Source organism: Choristoneura fumiferana, chromosome 3 (assembly GCF_025370935.1).
Source record: "Choristoneura fumiferana chromosome 3, NRCan_CFum_1, whole genome shotgun sequence".
NCBI classification, from domain to species: domain Eukaryota; kingdom Metazoa; phylum Arthropoda; class Insecta; order Lepidoptera; family Tortricidae; genus Choristoneura; species Choristoneura fumiferana.
The window spans coordinates 8,198,558-8,214,672 of record NC_133474.1 but is presented as its reverse complement, the minus strand read 5'-3'; the positions used below and the strand labels follow the sequence as shown (position 1 = coordinate 8,214,672).

The window sequence follows — 16,115 nt, the reverse complement described above, 5'->3', positions numbered from 1 at the left end:
TGGATTTATACTATTTACTGTCGTCGCTATAATCGGGACATCTTCTTATTCAAAATCAAAACAAGAGCGTGTTGGACACGCCCGAAATAGGGTTCCGTAGCCATTACGAAAAAATTAAGAAAGTTGAAATAAAAAATAGAAAAAAAACTCCAAAAACCAATCTTAATTTGATTGCTTAATAACGACATCTCTTGTCCGGGTGAGCGGTTAGTTCCAATGGAATGCTGAAAGGTTCTCGATGAGAGCTACAGCATAGATGTCGCTAGTATCGCTGCTTAAGTGACAAAAAATAAGAAACAAACAAATAGGAGAAATTCGTGTCTGTACCCCTGTTCAGTGGTGGTGTAGCGGTATAGCACGTGGCACGGAATGCCGAGGACCTGGGTTCGTTTTTCTGTGCATCTGTGTTTCAGTTTGTAATTTCGATATGGGTTTTACGGGATGACCGGAAAAGTAACAAAATTTGGAGTTGAAATAAAAAATACAAAAAGACTCCAAAAACCAATCTTCACATGTTTTAAGTTTTGTTGTAAGAGTAGCCAAAATGTAGACGCAGGTATATTTTCTCTTTAGAACAGAGGCTGTATTGCCTAGCGTTTCTGACGCTCGCGATCGCAATCAAATGACAGATTTCGTATTCAAAAACTGTAATTTGATTGCGATCGCGAGCGTCAGAAACGTTAGGCGATATGGCCTCTGCTTTGCTTCCAAACACGTATGCATGTAGTAGTAGAGGTTGCTTACAACGCTACCCCAATGTATTATGGAGCGTATGTTCGCTCCCCGCATGACGGCCCTGCTCGCGTGCCTTACGCGCCGATTATGTACGAAATGTTACATTTTCGAAGAACGCCGTTCGTGCACCCTGCTCACAAAGAAACATGGAGCGTAAATAGCCGTTTTTGAGCCTAATTAAATGAAAAACGTTGGGTCCCACTGAAAAACAGCGTCGCGGCTTGCCGTAACATTATGCTGAGTGGGGCCTACTTTATACTATTCGATGTTATTTTTATTCTTTCCATCTAATGTATTTTTATGTGTATCGAATATGTGTAAATAAATGTTTCTCTCTCTCTCTCCCTCTGAAAAAAAAATAGTTTGTTAACGTAGAATGTTTATTTGGTTAACTCACTATTCCAATGTCTGTTTAAAAACTTGCAAAACGAGTACGATCACAGTACGATACCCTAGCACGACGAAAAAGTTTATTACCTGCGGCAGCGACCCTCTTCGTCAATTTGTTACGAGTAGGGTGCTTACCATTTAGGATCTTTCCAAATTACATCACATGTTCTTTAAATTAATTGAACTGGAGAATTAAGATATTTTTAATGTAATGATAGGGAGAAAACGAGCGGGCGGCTTACCTGCTGGAGAACAATCATAGGCAGAGTTACGGATGCGTAAGATGCTATCATAAATATGATGACTTCCTCAAGATGCGATGTGTTGGTGGAACTCATCTTTAGCGTTAAATATCAGAGCCCCTACTGTTTAAATACTACCTACCTACCTACCTACGATCCGACTTCATCTAACGAATGAATTTTCTTTGATTCCAGGAAATGGGTCTTCAATACGCAGACATAGAAATGGTAAGCTGCAACAGTGACAATGATACGAGTACGGAAACGACCATCACAAAAGATGATACAGCATCAGAAGTACACGGCCAGCCATCACCAAATAGCACATCAGACGAAGGAAAATCACACAAGCAAAACAAAAAAATGAAAAAGCCAATACCACAACTGATACCTTTAAATACATCGACACCTAATCAAAACAAATGTTCTGGGGAACCACCAGTAAAGAAATTTAAAGCAGACAAAAATTTACCAGCTGAAGTCTCTGTGATATCCACAAATAACACTACAGTTGCAACGAAAGAACCAGCGGTGAAGAAGAAAAACGAATCCTTTTTCGACAGACTTAAAGAAAGGCTGTTGACGGCGACCGGAGAAGAAGGCACTTTGACCTGCAAAAACTGTGGATTTGAAAGCAAATGTTTATCAGAACATTCTGTGCATGAGAAGAACTGTACAGTACCCGCTAATAGAGTTTTAGCAAACAATACACATACAAGCCTTGGTTCAACGCGTTGTCAAAATTGCAGACACAGGTGTAAATCAAGTGCCGATTTATACGTTCATATGCAAACATGTGGTAAACAAGAGAAAATAGTGAACGAAAATACAACTGACAATAAGACCAATAGTGATGCTACTGTATCCACCCAAGAATCTGATGTACTCAAAGACGAACCGCATCCAATGGAGAACGTTGTTTTCGTTTGGAATAATATTAGTCACGATACAGCTAAGTTCGAGACACCCTTAGATATAAGTATCAATGATGATTCGACTCTACCTGAGCAGAACAAATCATACGATCCTGAAACTGTAGACGACAACGAAGGTATGAATTTATCACCGAGCCAAGCTGCGGGGAAGAAAGTATTCAAATGTCCTCATTGCAACTTTTGGGCGTCGACAGCATCAAGATTCCACGTCCATATAGTTGGGCATTTAAACAAGAAACCGTTTGAATGTTCGCTTTGTAAATACAAATCAAATTGGCGATGGGATATTACAAAGCATATTAAGCTTAAGTCCGTAAGGGATCCTGACCACAACGAAGCGAAGGTATTAATGACTGATGAAACTGGAAGGAGGAATTACAGCAAATACAACAAATTCTTAGCCATACCAGTTGTAAACGAATATGGGGAAACCGACTTTGACTACATTGATACAAATGCATCGGCAAACATGGATCTCGATGAATCATTCAACGACACCAGTGAGAATATTAACTTGCCACTTGAAATGCAACCCCTTAATCTGCAAACGCAACAAGGCGAAAATAGGTTCAGGACAGTCGATGACAAGAATGAAGACTCCAAGAAACCTAAGAGAACGATGTGGAAATGTAAAAAATGCAATCACAAGTTAGTATTTACTTATTATAATTATAATTTGTTATTGTATACGAGTAGAATGATTATGAGAGATTATTATGATTTATTATTAAAAAAGAAATTATCTACGTAAGATTTATATACATAGCTTGAATATGCTTTTTAGAATGAACAATATTTAACTTGCAAATTCATTGCTTTCAGGGATTACTCGAAGGAAGCGCTATTACTGCACGTTCGAGAGCATTCCAAGCCAGAAGGCAGCCAAGAAGAGAACAAGCCGTTTACGTTGAACAAGAAACCTGACAACACTCCTGACCCGGCTGATCTGGCATATCGATGTGGCCATTGCAACCAACTGTCAAACTGGAAACATGTCATACAGGTATAATATTTTCAATACCTGAGCGATCGATCTACGTTCGACTTATTTCAGTTTACATTGATTTAATGTGCCTGTGCAGTTTTATATATGTGTTGATGATAGTTTTATTATCCAAATCGTTAAAGAAGTACGAGTATGTACAAGAATTACCTATTCGCTTAAAGTAATGTGATTAATAGGCACACCTTAAGTACCGGTATATCTACTGAGTGAACAAGGTACAATTGGTGCCCTAACTTAAATATCCACTTTTCTATGCAGCTAGTATGAAAAAAAAATGCAACTCGCAATATTTGACCCGTACACATACATTGCAATCTAAATAAAAACTTATAAAAAGTGGATACATAAGTTGGGGAACCGACCGTTCATATTAAAATATTTCTTAATAAAATAATTATTTTTAACTTACAGAGGCATTGCCGATTAAAACACGATGGAGTGATAAAAGTTATAACTACAGTTAAACCAAAACCAGAATCCGCACTAGAAGCATTAAACCACCTTAATGACACCTGCCTCAAATGTCCGTTCAAAGCAAATGATAGAAAAGAAATGATCAATCACATGCAGCAACATCAACCTTCGCCACAGTCAATATTCAAATGCTATTTTTGTCCGTACTTCGTCAAAACTGAGAACGATTTAATACAACACCTCATGCTACATGGCATAACCGACCCAGAAGAGTACATTGCAAAAGCAATGGGGTGCAAATCACCGCTTTTGGAATCGCCAGCTCCAACAGGCACCAACTCTAATAAACGGCATAAATGTACGGAATGTCCGTATGAAACTAACAGCAAATCCCAATTTATGTATCACGAGCAATTCCATCGGCTTCCTGCCGACACACCCTATAAATGCCAGGAATGCAACTACAGCGTATCCAAGAGACACTTGCTCCATCAGCACATGCGAGTTCACGGAATTATGACAAAGAAATCAGAAATGGAATTGGAACTCGAAGCTTCGTCATCATCTTGCAAGGCAGATGGCAAAATAGACATTCCTATAGATCTTAACGAAATACCATTCGTGTGGGTATCTGCAAAAAATGAATTCCATAAAATGTACAAGTGTCGATACTGTTCATATGTTAATTCACAGAAATGTAAAATACCAAATCACGAAAAAATTCACTGCGTTGTTTTTGAAAACAGTGAAATAACTATTTACAAATGCTTAGAGTGCAAATTTACATGTGATAATGCGGGAAGATTGGCTGAGCATTCTAAAACACATGGAGAAATATATGGTCGCATCTATTGCCCCGTCGAACCCGATGTTCCAGATGACGAGCAAATATCCAAGTTACGCAAAGTCATAGAAGCTGAAAAGCTCAATAACACTGAATGCCCTAAGGAAGAAGTTGCTTGTAAAGAAAGCGAAGAAGCCAAAATATTATTTTTTTGCCACAAATGCCCAGCTAGATTTTTTACTGACAATGATTTACGGGTTCATGACAAATTTCACGACCTATTGTTTGAAAATAAATGCAAAAAATGCGAATTTTCTGTACCTCAAGAAAGTGACTTAAGCGCTCACGTGGTATGCCATTCAGATGAATACCAGACAAAAACTAAAATGCTGAAATTCATGCATCGATCTCACACCGCGCACAAAGAACCTAAGTTGGAGCTTGTGCATTGCCCAGTTACTTCAGATATTAATTGGATTGTGTCAAGCCCGACCAAAAATTATGACATAGTAGATTCTACTAAAAAGTGCAACGAATCGCGGAGCGTTCCCAAACAATACTTTTGTAAAGAATGTCCTGCTAAATTCTTCAAAACTTCAGCACTTAGCTATCACGCGGGATTACACGGAGGCGAGGGTGAACACAAGTGTAAAAAGTGTAATTATACTGTGAAGAACTTAGGGAATCTGGCCAAACACGAATCATTACACGAACACGAAGGTAAAGCGACTACCTGCGATTATGAATCCGGTGATGATAATGACTACAAAAACATTCCACTTTCTGGGACAGATCTGTTCCAAAGAAAAACGGAAGCTCAAAAAAGAGTTGTCTCCGATAAAAATAAACTAGTGAAGCCCAACGATCATTTTCCGCCCGTACTTCAAGCAGATCCACAGTTTGGTTACTTAATGCATGGTAACCCGGAATTTATATATCCTACGTATTTGAAAAATGGTCGCCAAAAAGAGAAACGGTATAAGTGTCACAAATGTCCATCAGCTTTTGAAAAAAGGGAGCAATACAAGATACATTTATCACTGCACGGATCTAAACAGAGATACAAATGCGAAGTATGCGATTATTCTGTAAAATATTACGCCAACTATGTGCAACACATGAGGAAACATCAAATGAACGATGAAGCTGTGGCTGAGAGGAAGAAAAGTAACGAAGAGACAAACGAAGAGGCCGAGAACGACGCGCAAGAAAGCAAACCAAGCAAAGGAAATATAAAGCTAGCTATCAAAACAATGCCAAAGGGACCGACTAGACCGAAAAGCGATTTTCAACAGTTCTCCGTCAGTGACCAGCAAACACTTCGACTACTGCAGCTAAGGCGGTCTATAAACAATGTTGAGAAGGAAAAGCACCCGGAACCGTCCCCTACAAAAGAACGTAAGCTACATATGTGTTTACTATGTCCATACTCGAATCAACGCCAAGACGCACTAGGTAACCATTACAAGCGGCACGACGATAGCACCCATTCTAACAATGGAACTCACAAATGCTCTCATTGTGACCTTGTTGTCGTACAATCGCACTTCCTCCGCGAACATTTAAAGACCCATTTCAACTACCAGAAAAATCTTATCCCTGAATGCTTCGCGGCTAGTGAGGGTGTGACATTTGTTATAACGAAAGTAGAGGATGAGGATACTGATAAGAAAAATGAAGAAGGCAAGGATGAAAAGAAAAATGAGGAAACCCCAGATAGGAAAATTAAAGTTGAAGAAAATACTACTGACACAGGTGAAAAGAAAAGTGTAGACACGAGTGCAATCAAGGTCAAAAATGACGATAAAACTCTTAATACTGAGTCTAAGTTGGATGAAGCTTCAACTAATATTATAATAGAATTGAATAAAAAACCTTGTTATGATTCCAACGACAACAAGATCTTTGTTAGACTTAAAACAGGAGAGCTTGTTGTAGAACCTTAAATTACGTAGATTAAAATAATAAATTAGCTTATGAATATTAATGATGATTCTTGTACGATTAGTACCTGCTTACATAGAGAAGTAACGTTTGACCGCAGGAGGAATTGTTTATATAATTAATTACCAAAGTGTAGCTTGCCATATTAGGGTATATAAATTTTGGCCATTTTGTGAGCTTTCGTATGAGTTAGTTAGAATCATTTCATACTATTTCAATCGGAATATCTACAGATACCCACTCATAGTAACTTAATAGTACATTGTGTCTTAAGGGCGGTAAATAAGGAATTACGAACGAGAGTCTATTAGAAGCCCGAAGTCGAAGACTGAGGGCTACAATAAGCCGATGTTCGGAATTCTAGTACCGCCCGCGCGACATACAATGTTTTTCATCAAATTTGCGAGTAAAATTGTATGTTTGTAAAAGATAACATTAAAAATACGACTGAATAATCGAAGGGAACCACTTTATGTCAATAGTCTTGATTACCATTTCATTGTAATGTTTTACTAACCTATCCCGTAGGTGGTTCCTACAATTTATCAGGTACGATGTGGTATTATGCTTCGTATTCGAACTAAGTAACTATAACATGATCCAAGATGTTAACAATTATGTATTCGTTCTCGTTGGTATAAATAGCATATTTCCGACTCGCATATCTCAACATGATTTACCTAAAACTGTCTAGACAGTTTAGTTATCTACATAAATATTAAAAATGTGTGCCAATTAAATTCCGAGATATTGTAATCATTAGACATCCAAAAATTGCACAATAGTATCGGATATAAATGTTAATTATTATCTTAATCATGTCTTAATCCTGTTATTCCTGTTACACGCAATTTTATTGTATTTATTAAGTTACCCAAGTAATTTAGTGTCTGATTATTTTCGTTCTAGCGAATAGCTCTTCACTTATTATTTGTATATTTAGTATTATAATGTTTTACCTACCTAAAATAAACAATGTGAGTTTCTTAAATTTGGCTTCAATTGTGCTGTCCCAATAAACCCCTAAACTAAAACCTAGTTAGAAGAATACGGCAAGAGAGTAGAAATTAAATGAGGATACCACTTTTTTCATTGTAATATTTGTCATAAAGTGCGCCGCAAACAGTGGTATTAACGTAGAATATGCCAATATTGAATATTATGTAATATAGGTACATTTTTTTTTTAATTATCTAGATCCGATTTCAGTAAAACTCGCTTGCGCGCGAATTACACGATCGCGCCAGCCCCCAGCATTCGAGTGCGCGAGTGTAATTCGCGAGCGAGTTATACGGAAATCGGATCTAGATTTTTTTTGTCAAATTGATGATTCCCATTCCAACGGAAAAAAAATTAAAATCGATTCATTCATAAATGACGTGTTCTGGGGTTACAAACAGATCAAAAACTCAACTGAATCGACAATCTAGGCCTTTTTTTTCGAAGTCAGTTAAAGAGGGTTGATTTGATTGTTTTCAGTTCAAAGCTCGCCCACTAGGCATGGTTGCGTGAGGTACTGTTGAACCATTGGATTTCTGACCCACCATAGAACATTCTTACTACAGTAAGTTTCAAAATGAATTCCCTAGTCAAGCAATCAGTAGCGTAGCGTGGGTAAAGCCGCCCGGGCCGGAAGAAAATATTGCCGCCCTCTGGTTTAGATTTTAAATAGTAGATTATTGTCGTGGCCTGGAAGTAGGCAATTGCTGGCTGAGTACGAGTATTAAACGGACGAGCTTGCGAGTCCGTTTAACTAATACGAAGCCAGCAATTGCTATTCCAGCCGAGACTAATATAAAGCTTTTCTCAAAATGGTGAATAATTCTGAAATAGAATAAACTTTTTCTCAAAATATATTATAAAATTAAATTTTATTCCAATATTTTTCTTATGCTTTCCCGCCTTTTTTCATTAAAAATAAACTGCAGGTGTATTTTTCCACCGAAAACACTACAAGCTATTTCAGACCCAATAGAAAAAGTCCGGAGTTCCAACAAAATATCTGATACCGGCCATTAGACTTGGCTGTATACGACTTGTGCCAACATTTCCACGGCCTTTTTAACTTTAAAAAAAAATGTGACTGATTGCAGGCGCGCTAATTCATTATTGTCGAGGTAGCGCGCCTGCAATCTTTTTAACTTTTTAATTTTTCGCTGACCATAAACTATGCACTTCACCTTCTGATATGTAAAGAATAATGTCAACTTTTACGGACATTTTTGAGAAAAAACTATAGTTTATGTAGGTGTACAAGATGTCATTATTGTACCATTCATTATAAAAAGGGATTACCCGACTTCGTCACAGTATGTAGTAGAAAGTAATGGAAAATTTCATGCTCATTCTAATCAGTCGAAATCGTAGGTGCGACAAAACTGTGAAATATATATATATCTACAAATTATAACTTTTTTATTACTTCTATTTCTATGAAACTATGAAAAGGTTCCACAGTGGGTCACACTTCAATTGGCTTGAAGGCATGCAAGAGGCAACAGAGGGTCATAAAGGTTATACACATGTCATTGTTCTGCTTAGTTGTACCGCACCCAGACAGTGCTTAGACCTTTAAAAAAATAAAGATGCTATACTCTATTTGTACTAACATGATTCAAATGACAACATGATGATTATGTAACTTTGTGAGGCGGTAACTAATTTTTTATTTTTTCCAAGAGATAATAATGCTTGAAAAAATGAAATAACATTGAAACTGCTGATTGTTCGTATATTTGAACTCAAATTTGCTAACTAATTGTTAAGTTACTGCACACGCACTGTGTTATATTAACTTACTTTCTTTAATGAAGGCCTCTACGATGTTTCAATAGGCCGCAATTGCTAGAGGTGAGGGCTTAGTAAATGAACACATTATTAATTTGCAAGATTGTTCGTCATAGTCGGAAATTGACACTCCAAGTGTTGAATAAATTATATTTTAAAATCAAAATAAGACTTTCAGTTCTATAGTATTACGTTTAAACAAACAAATAATGCTATTGCCACTTTTAGCAAAAGTATCAAGTATTGATAGTTTGCGTGTAGGAGGGACTCTAGTTACGTCAGTTTGGCATCTGTCATTTGAATCATGTTAGAAAAAATAGAATATAAGTACCTGTTCTCGAAAGATGAGTTTAGTACTTTACTGTATGACCGCTATGTATGTAACAAATAATAAAAAAAGTATTTTGAATGAAACTGTGCAATTCACTTACATAAGCACATTAATTTATTAGTAATAAACTAAGAATGCCTTCTTATCTACTCAATGCTTCTTTGTCAATCTTAGTACACAACTTACTTAGGTCACAAGTAAAATAGAAAAACAAATATCATAATTCATATTTAAGTGTAGAATGACAACCTCATACACTACCGCCTCATACAATCAGCATCAATCTTAAAATAAATACAAAAGTTTAGAAACTGATTTATTTATAATATCTGAAAAATTATGTTCTCGACAAGTCTTGTTTTAATATGATTGCATAATGAAATAAACTTACTTTACTTTATAAGCCTTATTTTTTAAAGAACATATAAGTCACAATGTTTCATGCCTTTTACAGCATTCTTCATGACAAATTGACTGTAAAAAAACAATAAAATGTATCAATTTCCATGTGCAAAAACTGGCATAATTAACAAGAATTCATAAAATGCTACAGCACATGTTTTACTGCTTTATTATACTTGATGCTGAAAGTATTTTAACACACATTTAAATTTACAGATTAAAAAGCAGTCTTAACAGAATTTCCAGCGATTGCCACACTCATTACAGAGAACAAAGGTGGTCATAGGTTCATCAGAACTTCTGGTCTGCAATTGGTTGTATGTGCAGTTCTTCTTCTTGCACTTGCCACATTTGAGCATTTCAGTTTTAGTGCCCTGTACTGTTGCCAGTTGAGCATCGTCAATGGCCTCCTTGATGAACTTCTCTCGGAGCTTCTTCATCTCATCACTCGCCATTTCTTCTGGGGTCATCTTAGCCAACCTTGAGGCTGAAATCACACCATTGAGGAAATTTGTGCGCAGTGTGGGATTCTTAGGATCCTTAAGATTGGCAACTCTCGACCGAACCCTGTTCTTGTATCGCATGTCTGTGTTCTTAAATTCATTGAAAATGCATTCCTCCAGCTCCTCTGCAAGCTCCTCGGGGGTTCCACAAGAGTTGGGGTTCTCTCCGTCAGTTTTAAGTGCACTGGTGAGCAGTTCCCGACACTTGAGTCGCACAGCATCAGTTGTGTTTGATTGAGGTGGGAAAGATGCTGGCAGTTTTTTGTCTTTTTCCTTATCATCTTTCTTATCCTTGTCTCTGCTTGAATCTTTCTTGGATTTAGACGAACTTCCAGATTCCTTTGTAGAATTCGGTGCAGAAAGGAACTTCTTCCAATTCTTGATGAGTGTTTTGCACAGAGATATTACCTCCTCATCCTTACTAGACTTGCGTAGAGCATTAACTGTCATACCTATCCTTGTTTTGGTCAAAACATCCAAGTTGATAGCCATAGTCTGAAGCGTTTTTAGCAGCTCCAACGCTTCTTCTTGGCCCTAGAAACAGAAAGCAGTTTTGGTTATTATAATGCTAATAGACTCAGCGTCGGCAACCGGCAAGTAACGTTTGTACTATTTCTAATAGGATTTCATATAGCTTTATAAAGAGTTGTTATTGAATCCAAAATACAAATAATGAATGTAAAACGATACAACAGGCATTTGAATACACTGCACTGCGCGACAAGCATTGTCCAGAAATCTATACTCATTTATTACTATCTATAAAACTAACCGTGCCATCGTCTGAAGTCATTTTAGTCAATTTCTTTTGTATTTTCATAACATCTTCTTCGACGCTCATTTTCGCAGGTTTTATTCAAGAAATAATAGTTCCCGCCTTTATTCAGCACACGATTATAATGAAAAATATTGATAAATCGACCACCACACCAATTTGGGAACTGGGCTATAGACAAACAAGAAAATGATGCTGTCAAAAATCGAGTGACTTTTGGCGTCTTTTGTTTCTGGATAGTGGATTTGTCTCTGGTCAAGAGACAAAACGTAAATATATATAATATTTACAAAAACTTATAAAAGTAATTAAATTAGTAATGTATATAGGTAATCAGCTTCAAAGTGAATTTCCTACATTAAAAAGCAGGGAGCAAAATCAGCACCATCTAGTGTCTGTCAGACAGAAAACTAAAGTTCATCGTATTTCCGGCGCGGCGCGGTAGGTACGCACGCATAGTCGGACGATTTTTATGGCGGGTTCTTTCTCATCGGTTGTATCGCAGCCATGAAGTGATGAATCTATATGCCGCCAAGATTGCATAATAATATAAGTTTTATATGTAGTAAGTTAGTTATTTTTGTAAAAAAAGGTTGCCTGGAAGAGATCGCGCTCTTAAGCGATAAGGCCGCCTCTTGCTTACCTTGTAATTTTCTCTTTGTGTAAGTACCTGTTTTCTACATCGCTTACTATTTGTGGCGTACAATAAAGATTCATTGTAAGTACTTATTGTATTGTATTGTTGGCAAACGAGCAATGTGTCACGACACGACGGACACACATCGACAAAAAGAGCGTACAAAACGAGCCTATCAGTCTCTCAAAGGGCCGGCAACGCATTTGTGATACCCCCTGTCATGCGGGTGTCCATGGGCAGCGGTGATTACTTCCCACCAGGTGACTCGCATTATTGTTTTCCCCCTCTTATTTTTTTTATTCGACTGGATGGCAAACGGCAAGTGGGTCTCCTGATGGTAAGAGATGGGCGGTGGTCCATAAACATCTGCTATACCAGGGGTATTGCAGATGCGTTGCCAACCTAGAGGCCTAAGATGGGATACCTTAAGTGCCAGTAATTTCACCGGCTGTCTTACTCTCCACGCCGAAACACAACAGTGCAAGCACTGCTGCTTCACGGCAGTATTAGCGAGTAACATAGTTTCTAAAAACAATATACTCGTAATATCTCCTTCCTGTCTTCTGAATTGTCGATGTTTAAGATGTTGGCGTAGGTACGGTCTTAGCATTTTTTCTCCCAATGCCATCATCATCATCATCATAATCAGCTAGAAGACGTCCACTGCTGAACAAAAGGCCTCCCCCTAAGAACGCCAGAATGAACGACAACTCGCCATTTGCATCCACTGGTTACCCGCAATTCTTACGATGTCGTCAGTCCACCTAGTGAGAGGTCTGCCAACGCTGCGTGTTCTGGTTCGCGATCGCCACTCGAAAACTTTTAACGGTTATCTATTCTTCGAGCGATGTGGCCCTCTCATTACCACTTCAACTTACATATTTTTACAGCTATGAGGTGACTTTAGTTCTGCGACGAATTTCCGTAGGTATTCCGGGTCCCATCGCGCAAAGAAACTCCAAGCATAGCTCTCTCCATAGCTCGTTGCGTGGCTCTGAGCCTCTCAAAGAAGCCAGTAGTAAAAACCCACGTTTCAGAGCCATAGTCATCACCGGCAACACACACTGATCGAAGACTTCAGGCACTACGTTTCTCTCAATGTATTTCACATTATTCTTATGCAAAGTTCTAGCTAATTAAGCCAAGTATACAGTTGGTAGGTATCGTTTCCCTATGTATTAAAAAGTTGAAATGGTCAGCACAGCATTATGAACGAAAATCTTTTATTAATTTCGACTGAGTACCGCGTACCTTACTACCCACCAAATACCTTTAAGTCTTGGTGCAGAAAAACTAACTTAGTGGGTAGAAATTATTAAGAAAGGGAGCAGGTGGAGTCAAGTAAAGGATAAAATAAAATAAAAGATTGAAATACCTAACTATTTACAATGTTATCTACGCAGTGTTTCTAAAAAATAAAGAATCATTGAAAAAAATATAAAGTGATACATGTCGTAAATAGTAGTAGGTAGGTATGTTAATTAAGTGCGTTATAGGTTGACAAATGGATCGATCAATTTGTGTTCCAAGTATGCATTGGATGAAAACTTGCTACTCATATTCATGTCATGAGGTGTGAAGGAAGGTAAGCATCATAGAACTTATAACATATCATTTATAGTCTTATAGACATAATGAAATTTACAGTTTAATGTTTCAGTGTTTGCTAACGAGGCAGGTACCTGCTACTTACACAGGAATGAAATAGTTAATTGTTGAACGAGGGAGGAAAGGCACATATATCACACGAGACATTTTGGCATCCGAGCATTGCGAGGATGTCGATAATTCGAGTGTGATATTGGCGTTTTCCCCGAGGCAAACACTACTTTTCATTTGGACTATAAGACTAGAAACTATCCTGTTATGTACCTATATTCAATAATAAATCAATAATTATGTATTTATTTTACTAAAGCGCAGCTGCTTGATGTGATGAGTGTTATTCTTTACAGCTTCCTCATGCGTACTTACTTATTATTTATTCGTAGCTCATACGTGGTGAGGTGAAATAGTTTGTAGTAGTGGTTGTAGACTCAGACCAAATAAAAAGTAAAGACGGAATGCTACGTAAGGAAAATTTGCATAAGTAATTCAACTCATTGATTTGCATCAGCTACTCCAAGTTTACTCATAAATTCCCGGGACCGCATTAAATGTGTTTCTACCTACTTCTTGACTTCGTTGTGTGTGACTAATGTTAATAAGGTCATCTTATGCATAGATTTTTATGCCTACAACCTCAGACTAACTACATAAAAAGTAAAGACGTAGTATTGCAAACTGCGAAGTAGGCAAAGTGACAGAAGTGTTTCGTGTTGAAGTGAAGTTCAAATAAGTATTTGGAATTCAGTGAGTAGACCCCAACACTGTCTTCAGCATTTAAAAAAAATAATTTAAAAGATACTTTGTCTCACGGAGTGAGCAAAATGCGATTTTGCTCACTGATTTCTCATAGCAAAACTTGCCTCTGAGGTGCTGAGGTGAAAATATTTTTTACTAGCTGTTTCCCGCAGCCTCGCCCCCGTCCCAATCTTTTTTTTAAATTTTGTTTAGCACAACCTTGTCCTGACATTTTTTTCGTTTTATTCCTCATGGAATACAGCAAAAAGAAAATTATCCAATTCTGTCGATTCGATGCTGTCGTTCGGAAGGTATGCGCGTAAGTACATACATTTCGGCGATTTAATTTTATTTATGTAGATAGAGATTAAACATTATATAGAAACTAAACTTCACATTGTGGCGGTTGAATGTAGGTAGAACATAGATCATTTTGCTACAATTGAAAGGTAAATAAATATACTCACTTACTCTCTTTAAAGCTTGCACGTGTACAGTAATGTGTCTATTTCTATTTCGTGTTTTTAGGGTTCCGGAGCCAACATGGCAAAAACAGAACCCTTATAGTTTCGCCATGTCTGTCTGTCTGTCTGTCTGTCCGTCCGCGGCTTTGCTCAGGGACTATCAATGCTAGAAAGCTGTAATTTTGCGCGGATATCTAGATAAACTATGCTGACAAAATGGTACAATAAAAACTAAAAAAAAATTTTTTTACGGTACCTCCCATAGACGTAAAGTGGGGGTGATTTTTATTTTCTTATCCAACCCTATAGTGTGGGGTATCGTTGAATAGGTCTTAACCATAAGGGGTTTGCTGAGACGATTTTTCGATTAAGTGATATGTTTGCGAAATATTCAACTTTAAAGTGCAAATTTTCATTAAAATCGAGCGTCCCTCCCCCCCCTCTAAAATCTAAACCGGTGGGTGGAAAAATTTGAAAAAATTCAGGATGGTAGTAAGTACCTAGGTATATCAAACTTTCAAGGAAAACTATAAAGCAGCCTAAGGTATAAAATATTAGGTATAAACCGAAACTAGGGAAGATTCCGTATAAAACACGAAATCCTTAGAAAAATATTACTTATTTTTTCGTAATGGCTACGGAACCCTATTTCGGTCGTGTCCCACACGCTCTTGGCCGTTTTTTTTTCTTATTATGTACCTATCTTTTTTTTCTTTTTTTTTAATGGCAACACAAAATGGCGTAAAATATACTTTTCTCAAACATGCTATGTAATATTTATGTTGTGTTCCATAAAACAGGCTTCAAAATATACTGTTGCAGGCCTAGACCTGCAAGACAACAGTCTTTTGTTTAAATGCAAAACGTCAAATATCCACGATAAATGCCATTATAAGACTTGAAATTAATAATTTGAATTTCTATGGTTAATTTATTAGTTACTGAATAAATTCACAGGACTATGAATACCTATTCTATATGTAAATATATAAATATTACCGACGCATTTTACGTCAATTTACAATTTAATTTACACAATAAAGTATTGATGTAGCTGATTAAATGGGCTGCACCTGCAGTACGTGTATAGTGGCCGAACAGCAAACAAAATAAAAAAAAGTTTTGGCGGGAAAATTGACAAGTGTCATTATCTTTTTTTTTTGATTGACTGGACTTGGGCTTTAGCCATTTTGCAAGTTCCATTGTCATTTCAAAAGTTTCGTTCAGAAACGTGATTTTTTATTGTTGCAGTCCGTCATATCACATGTTTTATAGCAATGTAATTTTATTAGGATTATTTTAACGTTTTAAAAATCATGTTAGAATGAAATAAACACTTACATAGGGTAGTTATAATTTGAGTCTGGTACAATTTTAGCATGTTTGAGAAAAGCACTATACAAGCCTCGGCGTGAAATAACAT

General features: G+C 37.1%; 2 protein-coding genes across 3 annotated transcripts in view; one reads left to right on the top strand and one right to left on the bottom strand.

Annotated features, from left to right (window-relative positions):
* Positions 1 to 7,441, top strand: part of LOC141426475 (uncharacterized) — a 38,476-nt gene extending 31,035 nt beyond the window's left edge. For both annotated transcript variants that reach the window (XM_074085403.1, XM_074085402.1), the window contains 3 exons: positions 1,563 to 2,950; positions 3,125 to 3,305; positions 3,720 to 7,441. In XM_074085403.1, coding sequence (XP_073941504.1) covers positions 1,563 to 2,950; positions 3,125 to 3,305; positions 3,720 to 6,452 — 4,302 coding nt within the window. In that variant the 3' untranslated portion in view covers positions 6,453 to 7,441. The remainder of the gene's footprint in view (positions 1 to 1,562; positions 2,951 to 3,124; positions 3,306 to 3,719) is intronic.
* A 2,218-nt stretch (positions 7,442 to 9,659) lies between these two features.
* Positions 9,660 to 11,435, bottom strand: TfIIS (RNA polymerase II elongation factor). The gene is made up of 2 exons (XM_074085404.1): positions 11,246 to 11,435; positions 9,660 to 11,007 (listed from the first exon to the last, which is right to left on the bottom strand). The coding sequence occupies exons 1-2, from the start codon at positions 11,312 to 11,314 to the stop codon at positions 10,201 to 10,203; spliced, it is 876 nt and encodes a 291-aa protein (XP_073941505.1). The 5' UTR covers positions 11,315 to 11,435; the 3' UTR covers positions 9,660 to 10,200.
* Between the last annotated feature and the right edge of the window lie 4,680 nt (positions 11,436 to 16,115).